The sequence below is a fragment of the Somniosus microcephalus genome, chromosome 3 (assembly GCF_052327205.1).
Source record: "Somniosus microcephalus isolate GS21.2 chromosome 3, FLI_Smic_1.0, whole genome shotgun sequence".
Lineage (NCBI taxonomy): Eukaryota > Metazoa > Chordata > Chondrichthyes > Squaliformes > Somniosidae > Somniosus > Somniosus microcephalus.
Genome location: NC_140989.1, coordinates 183,773,667 through 183,789,825, shown reverse-complemented (window position 1 = coordinate 183,789,825; position 16,159 = coordinate 183,773,667). Strand labels below are relative to the sequence as shown.

The following is a 16,159-nucleotide window of genomic DNA, read 5'->3' as shown; positions in this document are numbered from 1 at the left end:
ACAGATTCAATAGTAGCCTTCAAAAGGGGAATTGGATAGATACTTGGAGAAAAAATGTCAGGGATATGGGGAAAGAGCAGAGGAGTGGGACTACCTGGTTTGCTCTTCAAAAGAGCCAGTGCAGGGTCGATGAGCCGAATGGCCTCCTTCTGTGCTATACTATTCTATGATTCTATCAATTTCCTGCCCCATAGCAATTCTCAGCTGGAGAAAGATGCCTCTTACTTCGCCAGACACAGCTTCTACCTGGGCACCATGTAGACAGGGTGGCAAGGAGGAAAGAGATTGACTGATTTATTGTAGATTCCAGAATGCACTCAATAAAAAGTGTCGGAAAAAAAAATCAAAATTTTCAGGGACAGCATACCCCAGACAATAAACCTCATACATTCAACATTTGCATTGTTTATGTTTTTCACCTTCTATACAAGTTAACAAATATTAACCTTAATTTCCAAAATATGCATTGGCAGCAGACAATCTCACCCAGCAGCCAAGCATGTCGGGAAATAGCAAATGCACTGCCCATGATTTTCCTTCCACTGAAATCAAAGGATGGAAAGTCTGAGGAGCACCCAGTATGCACAGCTGTAGTGACTATACCTACAGATTAAGTTACAATAAACCATCATTCCACTGCAATTTCAGTGCAAATACTTGCTTTGATATTTCATAGGCTTATATTTTTGAGTTGAAAGCTTTTTTAAAAGCCATGGGTTAGCTTTTCCTAGGATTCGCAAGAGGAACGGGATCAACGGCGCTATAAAGAGCTTTCAAACAGAAAAATCAAGGAGCAACATCACAGGGCAGCAGGTAGGTGATTGGTTGGGGAGTATTACAGGTTTTGTTTTAAGTCTCTAAGCTAGCCAAGAAACTAAATTGCTATAACTTTATTAAATTAGTAACTAAAACTAGATAAAACAATTAAGTAATAAAACTAAAATAATTGAGAAAAAAATAAATTAAATAAATAAAGGTTAGATAGACATGGCAGGGCAGGCGGTGTGCCGTAACTGCAGCATGTGGGAGTTTGTGGAGACCAACGAGATCCTGAGCAACCACATCTGGGGGAAGTGTCTGCAGCTCGAGGAACTTCAGCTCAGAGCCGTTGAGCTGGAGTAAGAGGTGCAGACATTGCGGGGCATCAGGGAGGGGGAGCGTTAACTGGACACTTTGTTCCAGGAGGCAGTCACACCCCTTATGTTAAGTAGTATTTTGGAGTTAGTCAACGGTCAGAGACAGGGGGGGTGTGACTGCGAGTCAGGAAGGTATGGGGACCCAAGATGTAGTGATGGAGGAGTCTCAGCCCTTGTCTTTGACCAACAGGTATGAGGTACTTGATACCTGTGTGGATAAGAACAAGGACTGCAGGGTGGATGAGCAAACTGGCCATGGCACCATGGTGCAGGAGGCCATTCAAGTGCAGTGGAGTGAAAAGGAATGTTGTTCTGGTAGGGGACAGTATAGTCAGAGGGGTAGATACTGTTCGTTGCAGCCGCGACCAGGATTTCCGAAGGTTGTGTTGCCTGCCCGGTAAGAACTTGGAGTGGGGGGGTGGGGGGGGGGGGGGGGGGGAAGGATCCAGTGGTCGTGATCCACGTAGGAATCAACGACACAGGTAGAACTAGGAATGAGGTTCTGCTGAGGGAATTTGAGCAGCTAGGGTCCAAATTAAAACGCAGAACCTCAAAGGTAATAATATCTGGATTGTTACCTGAGCCACATGCAAATTGGCATAGGGTCAAACAGATTAGAGGTTTAAATGCAGGGCTCAGAGTGGTGTGGGAGGAAGGGGTTTTGATTCATGGGACACTGGCATCAGTACTGGGGAAAGAGGGAGCTGTTCTGTTGGGATGGGCTCCACTTAAACTGGGCTGGGGTCAGTGTCTTGGCGAATCGAATAACTAGGGCAGTAGATAGGGCTTTAAACTAATGAAGGAGCAGTGGAAGGATTCAGAAAAGGGTAAATTCAAAGGCAGCAAGAGAAATGTCAAGGCTGTAGAGCAGAGTAGTGATCTGGGTAAAGATAAGCAGAGTGGGTCAGGAAGGGACAGAGATTAATAAAAAGGTAAAAAGGGCATCAGTGACTGAAGTGACTTCAGGGAAAAAAGTTAAAGCTAAAGGTACTATATCTGAATGCACGAAGCAGTCGAAACAAAATTGTTGAATTAATAGAGACAGAAATAAATAGGTTTCATTTAATATCCATTACAGAGATGTGGTTGCAGAGTGACCGAGGTTGGGAACTAAATATTCCAGGATATTTGACTTTTAGGAGAGACAGGCAGAGTGGAAAAGGAGGTGGGTAGCCCTGATAATAAAGGCGGGGATAAAGACAGAGCTAGAAAGGATCTTTGCTCATAAAAACAAAATGTAGAATCAGTTTGGGTGGAGCCAATAAACAACAAGAGGCAGAAAACACTAGTGGGAGTGGTATATAGGCACCCTAACAGTAGTTGTAGTGTCAGGCAGAGTATAAAATCAGGAAGTTAGAGATGCATGTAAACAGGAGTAATACAGTAATCATGGGGACTTTAACTTTCATAGACTGGGCAAGCCAAATTTGCTGTAATAGTGCAGAGGAAAAGCTCATAGAATGCATTCAAGATATTTTTCTAGATCAATGTCGAGGAACCTACGTGGGAATTGGCTATTTTAGATCTTGTACTGCGCAATGAGACAGGGTTAATTACTAACCTTGTAGTAAAGGAGCCTCTGGGGAGCAGTGGTCATAATATGATAGAATTTTATATTCCATTCGAGACCGATTTAGTGAAGTCCGAAACTAGGGTCCTAAATCTGAACAAAGCAAACTACGTAGGTATGAGGGGCGAGTTGGCTAAGGTAGGTTGGCAAACTAGATTAAAAGATATGACAGTAGAAAAGCAATGGCAAACATTTAAAGAATTCATAATTCACAACAAATATACATTCCTTAAGGAATAAAAACACCACAGGAAAAAAGGTCCACCCATGGCTAACAAGAGAAATTAAAGACAGAGGCCAGTGTCGGGAGGAGCGGAGAGCGGCGGTACAGCGAGTACTTAAACTCACTTTCGCGGGCTTTCTTTCAGAGGCTTACCAATCTCAGACCTGCGGCAGCGTTCCGAAGCCACGTCACAATTCAAAAAGTGACGCGGGCAAGAGGAAGCAGCCGATTGGGTGAGTACGGCCAGGTGAGTATTTATACTATATAGTTTGACAGTTAAGATTAATAGTTTATAAAATTTAGACGGTCTTAATTTTTGTGGTTCTAGTTTCTAAGGTCTCTGTTGTGTATCGGGGAGTGCTAGTAACCAAGGGCCCTTGAGTATATCATTTAATTGTAGTGTAATTAGTGGCATTGACTGAATTTAATTTAATTTAAATTAATTAAAGGGTAAGTCATGGCAGGACAGCTCGGCCCCGTGGCATGCTCCTCCTGCGCTATGTGGGAAATGAAATGTCCCTGATGACCATGTGTGCGGGAAGTGTATCCAGCTGCAGCTACTGACAGACTGCATTGCAGCGCTGGAGCTGCGAATGGATATACTGGAGCATTCACGATGCGGAGGACATCGTGGATAGCATGTTTAGGGAGTTGGTCACATCGCAGGTAAAGGCTGCACAGGCAGGAAGGGAATGGGTGACCACCAGGGAGAGTAGTACGTGCAGGCAGGTAGTGTAGGGGGCACCTGTGGTCATCCCCTTCTCAAACAGATATACCACTTTGGATATTGTTGAGGGAGATGGCTTATCGGGGGAAGGCAGCAGCAGCCAACTTCCTGGCACCATGGGTGGTTCTGCTGCACAGGATGGGAGGAAAAAAAAAAAAGTGGGAGAGTTATAGTGATAGGGGATTCTATTGTAAGGGGAATAGATAGGCATTTCTGCGGCCGCAAACGAGACTCCAGGATGGTATGTTGCCTCCCTGGTGCAAGGGTCAAGGATGTCTCGGGGCGGCTGCAGGGCATCCTGGAGGGGGAGGGTGAACAACCAGTTGTCGTGCTGCATATAGGTACCAACGATATAGGTAAAAAAAACGTGATGAGGTCCTAAAAGCTGAATATAGGGAGTTAGGAGGTAAACTAAAGAATAGGACCTCAAAAAGGTAGTAATCTCAGGATTGCTACCAGGGCCACGTGCTAGTCAAAGTAGAACTAGAAGGATATTTCAGATGAATACGTGGCTAGAGGAATGGTGCAAGGGGGAGGGATTCAAATTCCTGGGACATTGGAACCGGTTCTGGGGGAGGTGGGACCAGTACAAATTGGACGGTTTGCACCTGGGTGGGACCGGGACCGATATTCTAGGGGGAGTGTTTGCTAGTGCTGTTGGGGAGGGTTTAAACTAAAATGGCAGGGGGTTGGGAATCTGTGCAGGGAGACAGAGGAAAGGGAAGCAAGGATAGAAACAAAAGACAGGACGGAGAAAAGCAAAAGTGGAAGGCAGAGAAATCAAGGGTGTAAATCAAACATGGCCACAGTAAATAATAATTCTAAAAGGACTAAGTTAAAAAAACAAGCCTGAAGGCTTTATGTCTTAATGAGAGGAGCATTCGCAATAAGGTGGATGAATTAGCTGTGCAAATAGATGTAAACGGAAATGATGTAATTAGAGTTACGGAGACATGGCTCCAGGGTGACCAAGGTTGGGAATTTAACATCCAGGGGTATTCAATATTCAGGAAGGACAGGCAAGAAAGGAAAAGGAGGTGGGGTAGTATTGCTGGTTAAAGAGGAGATTAACACAATAGTAAGGAAGGATATTAGCTTTAATGATGTGGAATGTGTATGGGTAGAGCTGAGAAATACCAAGAGGCAGAAAACGTTAGTGGGAGTTGTATACAGACCCCCCCCAAACAGTAATGCTGAGGTTGGGGATGGCATTAAATGGGAAATTAGAGACGCGTGCAATAAGAGCACAGCAGTTATCATGGGTGACTTTAATCTACATATAGATTGGGCTAGCCAAATTAGTAACAATACTGTGGCGGAGGAATTCCTAGAGTGTATACGGGATGGTCTCCTGGACCAATATGGCGAGGAACCAACTAGAGATCAGGCCATCTTAGACTGGGTATTATGTAATGAGAAATGATTAATTAGCAATGTTGTTGTGCAAAGTCCCTTGGGGAGGAGCGATCATAATAGGGTAGAATTCTTCATTAAGATGGAGACTAAAGTAGTTGACTCAGAGACTAGGATCCTGAATTTAAATAAAGGACACTTCGATGGTATGAGGCGCGAGCTGGCTAGGATGGATTGGGGAATGTTACTTAAAGGGTTGACAATGGATAGGCAATGGCAAACATTTAAAGATCGCATGGACGAACTCCAGAATTTGTTCATCCCTGTTTGGCATAAAAAAACAAAAAAGGTGACTCAACCGTGGCTAACAAGGGAAATTAGGGATAGCATAAGATCCAAGGAGAGGACATATAAATTGGCCAGAAAAAGCAGCAAACTTAGGGATTGGGAGCAGTTTAGGATTCAGCAAAAGAGGACAAAGGGATTAATTAAGAGAGGGAAAATAGAATGAGAGTGTAAGCTTGCGGGGAACATAAAAACTGACTGTAAAAGCTTCTATAGATATGTGAAGAGAAAAAGATTGGTGAAGTCAAGCGTAGGTCCCTTGCAGTCAGAATCAGGGGAATTTATAATGGGGAAACAAAGAAATGGCAGACCAATTAAATACATACTTTGGTTCTGTCTTCACAAAGGAGGACACAAATAACCTCCCAGAGATGTCGGGGAACATAGGGTCTAATGAGAGGGAGGAATTGAATGAAATCAGTATTTGTAGGGAAATGGTGTTAGGGAAATTGACGGAATTGAAGGCCGATAAATCCCCAGGGCCTGATAATCTACATCCTAGGGTATGTAAGGAAGTGGCCCTAGAAATAGAAGATGCATTGCTGGTCATCTTCCAAAATTCTATAGACTCTGGAACAGTTCCCATGGATTGGAGGGTAGCTAATGTAACCCCACTATTTAAAAAAGGTGGTGGAGAGAGGAATTATAGACCGGTAAGCCTGACATCAGTAGTGGGGAAAATGCTAGAGTCCATTATAAAAGATGTAATAGCAGAGCACTTGGAAAACAGCGACAGGATCGGACAAAGTCAACATGGATTTACAAAAGGTAATCTACTAGAATTTTTTGGAGGATGTAACTGGTAGAATAGATAAGGGAGAACCAGTGGATGCGGTGTATTTGGACTTTCAGAAGGCTTTCGATAAGGTCCCGCATAAGAGATTGGTGTGTGAAGTTAAAGCACATGGGATTGGGGGTAAGGTACTGACTTGGATAGAGAACTGGTTGGCAGACAGGAAGCAGAGTTGGAATAAACGGGTCTTTTTCCGAGTGGCAGGCAGCGACTAGTGGGGTACCGCAGGGGTCAGTCCTAGGACCCCAGCTATTCACAATATATATTAATGATCTGGACGAGGGAACTAGATGTAATATCTCCAAGTTTGCAGACGACACAAAGCTGGGTGGGCGTGTGCGCTGAGGAGGATGCAGAGAAACTCCAGTATGATTTGGACAGGTTGGGTGATTGGGCAGATGCAGTTTAATGTGTATAAATGAGAGGTTATCCACTTTGGTGTCAAAAACAGGAAGACAGATTATCCGAATGGCTATACATTGGAAAAGGGGAAGTGCAACGAGACCTGGGTGTTCTTGTGCACCAGTCGCTGAAGGTAAGCATGCAGGTGCAGTAGGCGGTTAAGAAGGCAAATGGTATGTTGGCCTTCATAGCGAGAGGATTCGAGCACAGGAGCAAGGATGTCTTGCTGCAGTTGTACAGGGCCTTGGGTGAGACCACACCTTGAGTATTGTGTGCAGTTTTGGTTGCCTTATCTGAGGAAGGATGTTCTTGCCATGGAGGGAGTGCAAAGATTCACCAGACTGATACCTGGGATGGCAGGAATGATGTATCAAGAGAGATTGGGTCGATTAGGCTTATATTCGCTAGAGTTTAGAAGAATGAGAGGGAATCTCATTGAAACTTATAAAATTCTAACAGGACTAGACAGACTAGATGCAGGAAGGATGCTCCAAATGGCAGGGGTGTCCAGAACCAGGGGTCACAGTCTAAGGATAAGGGATGAGCCATTTAGGACAGAGGTGAGGAGGAATTTCTTCACCCAGAGAGTGGTGAACCTGTGGAATTTTCTACCACAGAAGGCAGTTGAGGCCAACTTATTAAATATATTCAAGAGAAGGAGTTCGATATATATTTCTTAAGGCTAAAGGGATCAAGGGATATGGGGAGAAAGCAGGGACAGGGTACTGAATTTGGATGATCAGCCATGAGCTCATTAAATGGCGGAACAGGCTCGAGGGGCCGAATGGCCTACTGCTGCTCCTATGTTCTATGTTTCTATAGTATTAGATTAAAGGAAGAAGCCTATAATGTTGCCAAAAAGAGTAGCAAGCCTGATGATTAGGAGGATTTTAGAATTCAGCAAAGGAGGACCATGAAATTGAGAGGGAAAATAGAATGAGAGTAAACTAGCGAGACATAAAAACATCTATATAAAAAGGAAAAGATTAGCGAAAGTAAATGTGGGTCCCTTACAGGCTGAGACAGGAGAAATTATAATGGGGAATAAGGAAATGCCAAAGAAATTAAATACTGTGTGTGTCTGTCTTAACAGAAGACGCAAAAAACATTCCGGAAATAGTGGAGAACCAATGGTCTAGTGAGAATGAGGAATTGAAAGAAATTCGTATTAGTAAAGAAATAGTACTGGAGAAATTAATGGGACTGAAAGCCAATAAATCCCCTGGACCTGATGCCCTACATCCTAGGGTTTTTAAGAGGTGGCAAAAGAGATAGTGGATGCATTGGATGTCATCTTCCAAAATTCCACAGATTCTGGAATGGTTCCCGCGGATTGGAAGGTAGCAAATGTAACCAAACTATTTAAGAGAGGGAGAGAAAAAACGGGGAACTATAGACCAGTTAGCTTGACATCAGTCGTAGGGAAAATGCTAGAATCTTATGAAGGACGTGGTAACGGCACACTTAGAAAGTAATAATAAATGAGATGAGGAGAAATTTCTTCACTGAGGGTGATGAATCTTTGGAACTATCTACCCCAGAGGGCTGTGGAAGCTCAGTTGTTGAGTATATTCAAGGCAGAAATCGATAGATTTTTTGGATATTAAGGGAATCAAGGGATATGAGGATAGTGCAGGAAAGTGGAGTTGAGGTAGAAGATCAGCCCTGATCCTATTCAATGGCGGAGCAGGCTCAAGGAGTCAAATGGCCTACTCCTGCTCCTATTTCTTATGTTCTTATATTATGATTCCAGGTTGACATGCATCCATTGCAACTGAGGCAATTGCCACTCAATGGGGAAATATCACTAAAGTGATCACAGCCAAACTGCACTAATCACTGAACTGTTGCAGTAACACATCAGATGGGTTGTAGTTTTAGAAAGAAGATTTCATTAAGTGGCTGATCACTCGAGATCAGTATAACAGGATTCCACTGAACTCAAACACTAATTTCCTGCTTCTGTAACCCACAACATACCACGGTCACCCAGAATTTCTCCATGAATGAGAATCGTTGTTTATCCTAAAAAACTAAATAACCCAAGTACTGATTTTTGTTAACCTATTCACTTCCTCATCACAGAAGGCAAGTCTCAATACCATACTGAGCTAGTCACCACTGGCAGCCACACATCCAAAACTTTGTAAAGATGAAGCACCTATTCTAAGTGGTCAAAATTGATATATAGCAAGACCATCCATTAGTCAAACACAAAACAAGTCACTTAAGAAAAGTCATTCAGCTTATGACAAATATGGAAGAGAGGGCAGGTTGTATTAGGGAAGATGATAAGCTTATAAACATTCACCATTCCTTTGGGATGCACCCTACTGCTGTATAGTGTGCTTCTCTGGACAGTTGAAACAAGACTGCTCGAAGGTTCTTCCGTTACGCTGGCAACAGTATCACCCTCGCCCCATTTTAAACACAAATGTTATCTTACCTTAGCAGCTACAATGCTTAGTCCCATTCCATTTTGCTTCTTTAGTGTCACTGTAATTATTTCTGGTTCTTTACGATTAGGCTCAGCCTGAAATAAGAACAAGATACTGAATAAACCATTTTTAGTATACAAGTTGCTCTCCTTTATCAAGTAATACAAGACGAGGGATTGATCCACTATCAAGTTAAAATGGCTGATCGAAAGCTCACTTGTATAAATGAGAGGACACGAAATTCATGATATTTCTTAATTACAAAATGAAATAGTATCAATATGCCTTGTATTGTATTACCTTTTTCATTTAAATAAAGAACTGTCAATTCCCAACTCAAACACAGGCTTATTTCTTTTCATTAAGCACCTCAACACAAAACAGTATCTGACTTAGAATTCCAGTCATTGAATTTACACTCTTATCAAAAAGGTTGATCATCATAGCTATATTTTCCGTGGCTATTTGCTGGTTGTAATATTAGCTCCATTTTTGTTCTCAACTTTGTGATCAGTAATAAAGTTTTGGAACACAGATAAAATAACTGGATTTCTTGCCAGTAGCTAGGTTATGACTCATTCCCTGAATTAAATTTTTTTTGATTGCAGCAGAACATAATGGTAGAATTGGTTAGGAAACTGCTGAGTCCTTGTGTTCAAACACTACACAAGGAGATCTTAGACACACCAAAGTACATATTGGAATCATTATCGATGAGGCTTTGACTGAATCTGAAGCCACAAGAAGGGTAATGAATTAGAATAAATTAAGGTTGTAGTTGCTTCATTCAATTAATGAGCAAATCAGGGAAAGACAAAAACACAATTTGGTCAATAATCCACTAAATAGAAACAAGTGAGGTTCAGTGACTGAACTCCTGCAAAGTTACTTGCAAGTTAAATCAGCAGTGCAGGAGACTCAGATACTGATACTCTGAAAGATCAGTGGAGCAGGTGAATGGAAAAACAGGTGTACTAAACACATTCAAAAATGCATAGGTTTTGTTGAACATTTCAATTGTGCAACCATGTGGCTCTGACAATTAATAAGCCTCACAAAGAGAATATGGCCAACATGTTCCAGACCAGCACTCATCAATTTAAGGACAAATACTAACAGTAGATTATGTACAATATGCCAAAAAAGGAAAAAGTCTGCACATTAAACTAAATATATATATGATATATGAAGACAGAAAATTTTGAAGCTTGGACTTGACATCAGTTGAAATATTTAAAATATTAAATTGGAACTAAAATTCACGAACTGGTGGATATGGAAACAGCATCATTAAGAAATTACTGCTGACATTCACAGAATTATAGAAATTTACAGCACAGGAGGCCGCCATTCAGTCCATCTTGTCCGTGCCGGTCGACAAAGAGCTATCCACCCTAATCCCACTTTCCAGCACTTGGTCTGCAGCCTTGTAGGTTACGGCACTAAGTGCATATCCAAATACAGCACTTTTTAAATGGGATGAGGGTTTCTGCCTCTACCACCCTTTCAGGCAGTGAGTTCCAGACCCCCATCACCCTCTGGGTGAAAAAAATCTCTCCTCTAAACTGCCTACCAATTACTTAAAATCTATCCCCTGGTTATTGACCCTTCTGCTAAGGGAAATAGGTCCTTCCTATCAACGCCCCTCAATTTGGTCTCCCCTCAGCCTCCTCTGTTCCAAAGAAAGCAACCCCAGCCTATCCAATCTTTCCTCATAGCTAAAATTCCCCAGCCCAGGCAACATCCTCATAAATCTCCTCTGCAACCTCTCTAGTGCAATCACGTCCTTCCTGTAATGTGGTGACCAGAACTGCACGCAGTATTCTAGCTGTGGTCTAACTAGTGTTTTATATAGTTCAAGCATAACCTCCCTGCTCTTATATTTTATGCCTCGGCTAATAAAGGCAAGTATCGCATATGCCTTCTTAACCACCTTATCTACCTGTCCTACCTTCAGGGATTTGTGGACATGCACTCCAAGGTCCCTCTGATCCTCTGCACTTCAGTGTCCTACCATTTATTGTAGATTCCCTTGTTAGCCCGCCCCAAATGCATTACCTCACACTTCTCCGGATTTAATTCCATTTGCCACTGTTCTGCCCACCAGACCAATCCATTGATAGCTTCCTGCAGTCTACAGCTTTCTTCTTCATTATCAACCACACAGCCAATTTTTGTATCATCTGCAAACTTCTTAATCATACTTCCTACATTCATGTCCAAATCAGTGATATACCCCACAAAAAGCAAAGGACCCCGTACTGAGCCCTGCGGAACCCCACTGGAAACAGTCTTCCAGTCACAAAAACACGCTTCGACCTTTGTTTCCTGCCTCTGAGCCAATTTTGGATCCAACTTGACACTTTGCCTTGGATCCCATGGGCTTTTACTTTCATGACCAGTCTGCCATGCAGGACCTTATCAAAAGCCTTGCTAAAATCCATATAGACTACAAACGCACTACCCTCATAGACCCTCCTTAAAAAATTCAATCAAGTTAGTCAGACACGACCTTCCCTTAACAAATCCATGCTGACTGTCCCTGATTAATCCGTGTCTTTCTAAATGAAGATTTATCCTGTCCCTCAGACGAGGTTGGGCTGACTGGCCTGTAATTACTTGGGCTATCCCTTTCTCAACAACGGTACCACGTTGCAGTCCTCCAGCACCGCACCTGTAGCCAGAGAGGATTGGGAAATGATGGTCAGAGCCTCTGCTATTTCCTCTCTTACTTCTCTTAACAGTCTGGGATGCATTTCATCTGGGCCTGGAGATTTATCCACTTTCAAAGATGCTAAACCCCTAATACTTCCTCTTTCACCATGGTTTATTTCATCTAATATTTCACACTCCTCCCTGATTGCAATGTCTGCATCGTCCCTCTCTTTTGTGAAAACAAACACACACAGTATTCATTAAGAACCATACCCATGTCTTCCGCCTCCACACACAGGTTACCTTTATGGTCCCTAATAGGCCCTACTCTTAATTTAGTTATCCTCTTGCTCTTAATGTATTTATAAAACATCTTTGGGTTGTCCTTGAATTTACTTGCCAATATTTTTCCATGCCCTCTCTTTGCTTTCCTAATTTCCTTTTTAATTTCACTCCTGCACTTTCTAAACTCCTCTAGAGTTTCAGCAGTATTGAGCCCTCGGTATCCGTCATAAGCTTCCCTTTTTTTCTTTATCCAACCCTGTATGCCCCATGACATCCAGGGAGCTCTAGATTGGTTAGTCCCACCCTTTTTCTTTAAGGGAACATACTTGCTCTGAACCATCACCATCATCTCCTTGAATGCCTCCCACTGCTCAGACACTGATTTACCTTCAAGTTTCTGTCTCATTTCTGGCTCAGTGGGTAGCACACTCGCCTCTGAGTCAGAAGGTTGTGGGTTCAAGTCTCACTCCAAGGATTTGAGCACATAAATCTACACTGACACTCCAGTGCAGTGCTGAGGGAGTGCTGCACTGTTGGAGGTGCCGTCTTTCGGATGAGACATTAAACCGAGGCCCTGTCTGCTCTCAAGTGGATGTAAAAGATTCCATGGCACTATTGTGAAGAGGAGCAGGGGAGTTATCCCCAGCAACCTGGCCAATATTTATCCTTCAATCAACATAACAAAAACAGATTATCTGGTCATTATCACATTGCTGTTTGTGGGAGCTTGCTGTACGAAAATTGACTGCCACGTTTCCCACATTACAACAGTGACTACACACCAAAAGTACTTCATTAGCTGTAAAGCGCTTCGAGACATCCTGTGGTCGTGAAAGGCGCTATATAAATGCAAGTCTTTTTTTCCCCAATCCACTTTGGCTAACTCACATCTCAGCTTAGTAAAATTAGCTTTTTCCCCAATTGAGAACTTTTATTCCTGGTCTATCCTTGTCCATAACTACCCTAAAATCTAACTGAATTATGATCACTACCACCAATATGCTCTCCCACGGATACCCTTTCCACCTGCCCAGCTTCATTCCCTAAAACTAGGTCCAGAACTGCACCCTCTCTTGTTGGGCTTGCTACGCGCTGGCTAAAAAAATTCTCCTGAATGCATTAAGAATTCTGCTCCCTCCATACCTTTCACACTAATTTTATCCCAGCTAATATTGGGGAAGTTGATATCCCCTACTGTTACTGTCCTATTTTTGCACATCTCAGAAATTTGACTACATATTTGCCTTCTATCTCCCTGACTATTTGGGGGTCTATAGTACACTCCCAGCAGTGTGATTGCCCCTTTTTTGTTTTTCAGTTCAACCCATATGGACTCATTGGATTATCCTTCTAAGATATCATCCCTCGTCACAGCTGCAATTCTTTTAAATCAATATTGCGACCCCGCCCCCCTCCTTTTTTATCCCCTCTCTATCTCATCTGAAATCCCTGTAACCAGGAATGTTGAGCTGCCATTCCTGCCCTTCTTTCAGCCATGTCTCAGTAATAGCTATATCATACTTGTCTATCTGTGCCTTCAGCTCATCTGCTTTATTCCCTAGACTCCTTGCATTGAAGCATATACCATTTAGCACCGTCAAACTCCCTTGTTGCCTATTTTCTAGCCTTTGTTTCCTCTGCCTTCCAAACTCATTTACTAATTTTCTGCCTTCCATTTCCAGCTTTGCTTCTCTCCTTTCTGAATCTACTCAGGTTCCCATCCCCCTGCCAAGCTAGTTTAAACCCTCCCCAACAGCATTAGCAAACCCCCCCCACAAAGATATTGGTCCCGGTCTAGAGGTGCAACCCGTCCGGCTTGTACAGGTCCCACCTCCCCAAGAAACGGTCCCAATGACTCAGGAATCTAAAGCCCTCCCCCTCCTGCAACATCTCTCCAGCCACGCATTCACCTGCTCTATCCTCCTATTTCTGAACTCACTACTTTTGAGGTCCTACTTTTTAATCTCTTTCCTAGCTCCCTAAAATCTGCCTGCAGGACCTCATCCCTCTTTCTACCTATGTCATTGGTACCGATATGGATCACGACCTCTGGCTGTTCACCCTCCCCCCTCAGAATGTCCTGCAGCCGCTCCGTGACATCCTTGACCCTGGCACCAGGGAGGCAACATACCATCCTGGAGTCACGTCTGCAGTTGCAGAAACACCTGCCTGCTCCCCTAACTACCGAATCCGCTATGATTATTGCTCTTCCACTCTTCTTCCTCCCCCCCGCCCCGCTGAGCCACCCATGGTGCTGTGGACTTGGCTCTGGCTGCACTCTCCAGAGGAACCATCCACCACCCCCCCCCCGCCAACAACCAGTATTCAGAACTAAAAACCGGTTAGCAAGCGAGATGCACTCGGGATTCCTGCTCTACCTGCCTGGTCCTCCTCTTCCGTCTAGCGGTCACCCATTCCCTCTCTGCCTGCACACTCTCAAGCTGCGGGGTGACCACCTCCTGAAACATGCTATCCACGAAGTTCTCAGCTTTGCGGATGCACTGCAGTGACTCCAGCCACCGCTCAAGCTCCGAAACCTGAGCTGAGCTTGAGCTGCTGTAACTGGCGACATTTCCCGTACACGTAGTTGTCCAGGCCACAAGCAGCATCCAGGACTTCCCACACGGCACAGGATGTGCATTCCACAGGGCTGAGCTGTCCTGCCATGTCTTTACTTTGTAGACTATTAACTAGAAACACTTACCAGCTACTCACCAATCAGCTCCTTCCCTGGTTGTGACATCACTATAGCTGTTTTGCAGTAGTTGCTTTTGCGTACCGCCACTGATACCACCTTCAATTAGGTCCGCACCGCCTGATCTCCTACTGTTTTAAGTATCGCTGCCACTGATACCGCCTTCAATTAGCAAGCAAGTAATTCACAAGTAACTCAAACAAAAATTGTGCAAAAAAGTGGGAAAAAATGGAAGCTAACCAAGTGGAGACACACCATACAAGGTGCAGAAAAGGCCATTGTTTGAGAAGAGGAATTCTTTAAAAGGACTGAGAAATTTCCCCCGTTGTCTTCAAGCAGAAATTTCCTGTGTTAAAAGGGACAGTTGGGTACATTTCTTTGGCACTATTATCAATCAACAAGAAATATAGCGGCCTGTTCTCATTAACTGAAAACTGAATGTAGCAACCAAACACATGCACCAGAATTAATAACGAACGAGGGGGGGGGGGGGGGGGAAGGAGAGAGGGAAGGAGGAAGAAACTGGGCAGCCCAGACTAAAGATGGCGCTGTTCGGGGCCACATTGAAGTTCCGCCATGATGAAAGATGGCGTCACGCGGAAATTGTCGTGCCGCCAGGATCAAATATGGCGCTGTGGTGTCGCTGCATTGAACTGCTGCCAGGATGAAAGATGGCCGGGCCCCCTTGCCGGGGTAACCCTCCTCCCCTCCCGATCTCCAGAGCCGGTTGCCGGGTTAACCCTCGAGGGGGGGGGCGGGGGGAAAGAGAGAGAGGAGATAGGGGGCGGGGGCAGAATGAAAAAAAAGCTGTCTGCCAGCCTTCAGGGTGGGTGCGGCCAGCCTTGAAGGTGCATGAAGAAGCCGGCGGCCATTTTCTCATGTCGGTTGGAAGCACGGGGAAAAAAAATTTCTTAATTAAAAACTACAAAATTTGTTTACTTTAAAAAAAAAGTAGCTGCAAGGTACAAAATCGGAAATCTTCTAATTTTATATGTTCTTTCCTTAAAAACTTTCGGCTTTTGTATATCTTCTAATTTTATATTTTCTTTCGTGAAAAACTTTCGCCTTTTGAAAACCGAAAGTTTTTTAAGGATAGAAGATATAAAGTTAGAAGATATACAAAAGCCGAAAGTTTTTAAAGAAAGAAGATATAAAGTTAGAAGATATAAAAACTGAATTATTTATTCTCTATCTCTTCACTTACGTTGCAATAGTTGCTGCAGTCACTCCAGTGCTCGCGAAGACTAAAGTAACTCTTATTTATTCTGTCTTATTAAGCATCAGGCCCCGCCCACACACGCCATAGGATTGGTCAACCATCACGTGATGGGGGAGACCGAAAGGGGGGGGGGGGAGGGGTGGGAGGAGCTTGCCAGAAAACAATTGCCTCGGGTCCAGCATGGCTGGCAACAGACGCCCAGGCTTAGAGGCCTACCTGCAAAAACGGGGAAAGGTAGGAAAATTAATGAGATTAGATAAAAGATTTAGAAAGTAATTAACTTTTTTAAAAACAATTTCTGAAAGTAATTAACTTTTT

The 16,159-nt window shown here is 43.5% G+C and overlaps 1 protein-coding gene across 10 annotated transcripts in view; it reads right to left on the bottom strand.

The window, feature by feature from the left end:
• The window catches only part of afdna (afadin, adherens junction formation factor a), a 314,437-nt gene that overhangs the window by 78,677 nt on the left and 219,601 nt on the right, over positions 1 to 16,159 (bottom strand). For all 10 annotated transcript variants that reach the window (XM_085982002.1, XM_085982003.1, XM_085982006.1 and 7 more), the window contains one exon: positions 8,996 to 9,082. In XM_085982002.1, the coding sequence (XP_085838128.1) occupies positions 8,996 to 9,082 (87 nt within the window). The remainder of the gene's footprint in view (positions 1 to 8,995; positions 9,083 to 16,159) is intronic.